This window comes from Amborella trichopoda, chromosome 3, assembly GCF_054954075.1.
Source record: "Amborella trichopoda isolate Santa Cruz 75 chromosome 3, AtrichopodaSantaCruz75HAP2 v2.0, whole genome shotgun sequence".
NCBI classification, from domain to species: Eukaryota; Viridiplantae; Streptophyta; class Magnoliopsida; order Amborellales; family Amborellaceae; genus Amborella; species Amborella trichopoda.
Genome location: NC_142338.1, coordinates 56,945,024 through 56,948,395, shown reverse-complemented (window position 1 = coordinate 56,948,395; position 3,372 = coordinate 56,945,024). Strand labels below are relative to the sequence as shown.

General features: G+C 44.5%; 1 protein-coding gene across 1 annotated transcript; it reads right to left on the bottom strand.

Moving 5' to 3' along the window:
* Window positions 1–331: 331 nt before the first annotated feature.
* Window positions 332–3,015, bottom strand: LOC18429546 (3-ketoacyl-CoA synthase 11). The gene has a single exon (XM_006838832.4). It carries the CDS (start codon window positions 2,225–2,227, stop codon window positions 674–676), a length of 1,554 nt encoding a protein of 517 aa, XP_006838895.1. The 5' UTR covers window positions 2,228–3,015; the 3' UTR covers window positions 332–673.
* Between the last annotated feature and the right edge of the window lie 357 nt (window positions 3,016–3,372).

Sequence of the window (3,372 nt, the reverse complement as noted above, 5' to 3'; positions counted from 1 at the left end):
CTCCTATAAGTTGAATACAAAAATAGAGATTTCTCGCACAAATATGGGCGTCTAAAAGCTTAAAATATCATTTTCTGATATTCAATTGATTTGATGATTCTAAAATGGACTCAAAAATTTCAAATAAAAAAAATCTACCGAGTAGGTTTTTTTTTTTTTGGGTAAGTACAGAGTAGGTATTTTGCAATGTATATGCGCTCTTTCATAAACAGATGATATTATAGAAGCACTAATGGAAAAAAATTATTTTATGTAGAAAGGTAAGGGGGATCTTTTAATCTTATGTGCGTGTTGGTCAACCAAAAGATATTGAATTCCATGAGCATCGAAGGAGCATGAAACCATTCTCACGACGCTTCTTTTGACTAGCTGATTAGAAACTTACATATGCTAAAATTGCATATCGGCCATTTGGCTAATGCAATCATTAATTTCATTTGACCACTACAAGCCCTACCCAATAATCACATGAAAAAATAAAAAAAAAAAAATAAAAAAAAAAAAAAAAAATATATATATATATATATATATATATATATATGCCAAATCAAAATGGGTTGTAAGAGAGAGAAAAGGGTATAGCAATCCAAATAAAGCCCACCCACCCACCCCTTAGAGGGAGAGGGAGAGCGTGAGAGAGATGGCAAAGAAGAGAAAAAGAGAGAGATGTTGATCAAGACTTGGAATCCACCACACTAGAAACCTTAGGCACAGGCACAGGGAACGAATCGATCTCATCCGTCCACACATTCTTCTCCGCCACCGGATTGACAGTCCTCAACGCCCGCCACACTGCACTGTTGCATTTGAACCCGGATCCGAACGCGATTTGCCACACTCTATCCCCTTTCTTGACCCTCCCTTTAGCCTCAGTGTAAGCAAACTCATACCACAGTGAACTACTAGATGTGTTCCCAAATCTATATAGAGTCATCCTTGATGGCTCCATATACCACTCCGATAAATCCAGATTCTTCTCTAACTCATCCAGAACGGCTCTCCCCCCAGCATGGATGCAAAAATGCTCAAAAGCCAGCTTGAAATCAGGTATATAAGGCTTAATCTTCATCTTGAACACTTTTCTAGCAACTAAGGTCACAAAAAATAGCAATTGCTCAGACATAGGTAACACTAGTGGCCCTAAGGTTGTTATGTTGGTTTTTAAGGCCTCTCCTGCCACTGCCATCAGGTCTTTTGACAAGGATACCCCTATCTTCCCACAAGAGTCCTCCTCCTGGTACACACACCCAAAACACCGGTTGTCAGCCCCCCGGTGAGTGCGCACGGTGTGGAGGAGCTCGTACTTGGCCCGCCAGCGGTCTGAGCGCCGGTTAGACAACAGTGCAGCTGATCCCCCCATCCTGAACAGGCAATTGGAGACGAGCATCGACCTGTCGTTCCCGAAATACCAGTTGAGAGTGATGTTCTCTGTGGAGACCACCAGAGCATATGTGCTTGGCCTGACCTGTAAGAGCCGGTGCGCAAGATCGATGGATATCAACCCAGAGCTGCACCCCATCCCGCTAAGGTTGTAATTAACAATATCCCCCCGGAGACGGTATTTGTTCACGATCATCGACGACAGTGAAGGGGTTGGATTGAAGAGACTGCAATTCACAACGAGGATCCCAATGTCCTTGGGATGGATATTAGTTTTCAGGAAGAGTTGGTCGAGGGCACCAAACATTACGACCTCTGCCTCCTGCCGAGCCTCTGCCATACAAGGATTCGGTGGCACCGCCAACACTGCCGAGGGAAGGTAGGTGCTCTGACTAAGACCCGAGCGCTCGAGGATTTTTTGTTGGAATGCGAGGTTCTCATCAGTGAAGGTTCCTGTGAGTCGAGACCTCGACATGAATATCTCTCTGCTGCAAATCCTGGCATCTGATGGCTTGTGGCACGCAAAGTCGAGGAGGTAGACCGGTCGCGGGCGGGTCATGAAGTAGAGGACGGAGAAGAAAATGAGGAGGGCTGAGAAAAGGGCAACGCAGAGGAAATTGTATCGGAGGACAGACCATAGGAGGCCAAGGTCAGTGACAGAGAGGCTGGCGAGGGCAATGCAGGAGAGGGGGACGGCGAGGAGGTAGAGGGCATTCGAGACGAGGTAGTGGTAGCCGAGCTTCACATGTCGAAGGCTCACGGAGGCGAGGAAGTCCGGGAGCTTGTTCTTCAGGGCGAAAGCCTCCATGGGTGCAGGGACTGCTTGTGAGGGGTTTTGGTCACCCATCTCTCTTTGCAGAATCTCTATGGGTATTTTGGTAAATTTGCCTCAGTCGGAATTCCGAATGAATTGACCCAAGGTCCGGGACAAGGGTTATCTCACTAATCTGGCCCGAGATCTGCAGCAGCGGGAGTCTCAAATTAAGTGTGTTTAGGTAATTTGGCACAAAGGGATGAGAGTATTTTAGTAATTCACGTTGCTGCAATAACTGGATCAGATTTGTATAAGGAAGTGAGAAATTGTTGTTGGTGAGTTTTCGAGGAACAGGTGGAGAGAGGCGAGGAACTTTTCGATCTACAGAAATGTAGAGAGAGGAAGAGAATGGGCAGGATCAAAGTATTTATAAGCAGATGTTTAGAGGTAGTGGGCATAGATAGATAGATAGAAAAAAATCAGGGGTTAAGTAAGATACAGAAACATCTTTTGAGGCAATAAATGAAAGCCATATCTGGATCAAGAAACCAGATGAAGATTTCCAGTTCTGGTTTAGATTCTCTAGCAAACCCCAACAAAAACTTCATATGAATAGCAAAAAAAATTGCAGATAGATTCGACTACCACCAAATAAAGGCATCTGAAAAGAGCCCACAAAGATTTTGCAAATAAACCGGGATACAGACTAGAATTTAGAGAGAGAAAACTGGACCTGTTACCCTGTTTTGGGGGCCTGAGCTTTGGAGACCTCAAGGAAAGAGGGCTGGCCTGGAAAGGAAAGGACACAGAAATGGTATGGAAAAATCAGTGAAGAGATAGAGAGAGAGAGAGAGAGAGAAAGAAAGTAAATTGGGGAATATGGCGAAGGGGGTGAGAGGGATTTAATAGGGGTGAAGAGAGAGGGAGATGCAACCACCCCAACGAACTCTCATTGAAAACACTGCTGCATTCAATGGCAGGACGCTAACCCACCCGCCGTGTTACTCAAAAGTTTAAATTTCCCGGCTAATATGTATTTTACCAAACCACGCCTCCTTTTTATTCCATAACCCATATTTCGCCAAAATTTCGACCCAAGTTTTCCCGACGTCTCAACCCAATTTTGTTGTGCTCAAACCGGATAACAGTTATATCAAACCGCCTAATCGGTAAATCTGCCACTTCAACCACCTTAATTGGGCAAGTCTTGGGCCGTCAAAAAAATATTAAAAAATTAA

Bases quoted from the DNA above. Each gene is read 5' to 3' on its own strand.
- LOC18429546 (XM_006838832.4), bottom strand. From the start codon at position 2,227: ATGGGTGACCAAAACCCCTCACAAGCAGTCCCTGCACCCATGGAGGCT.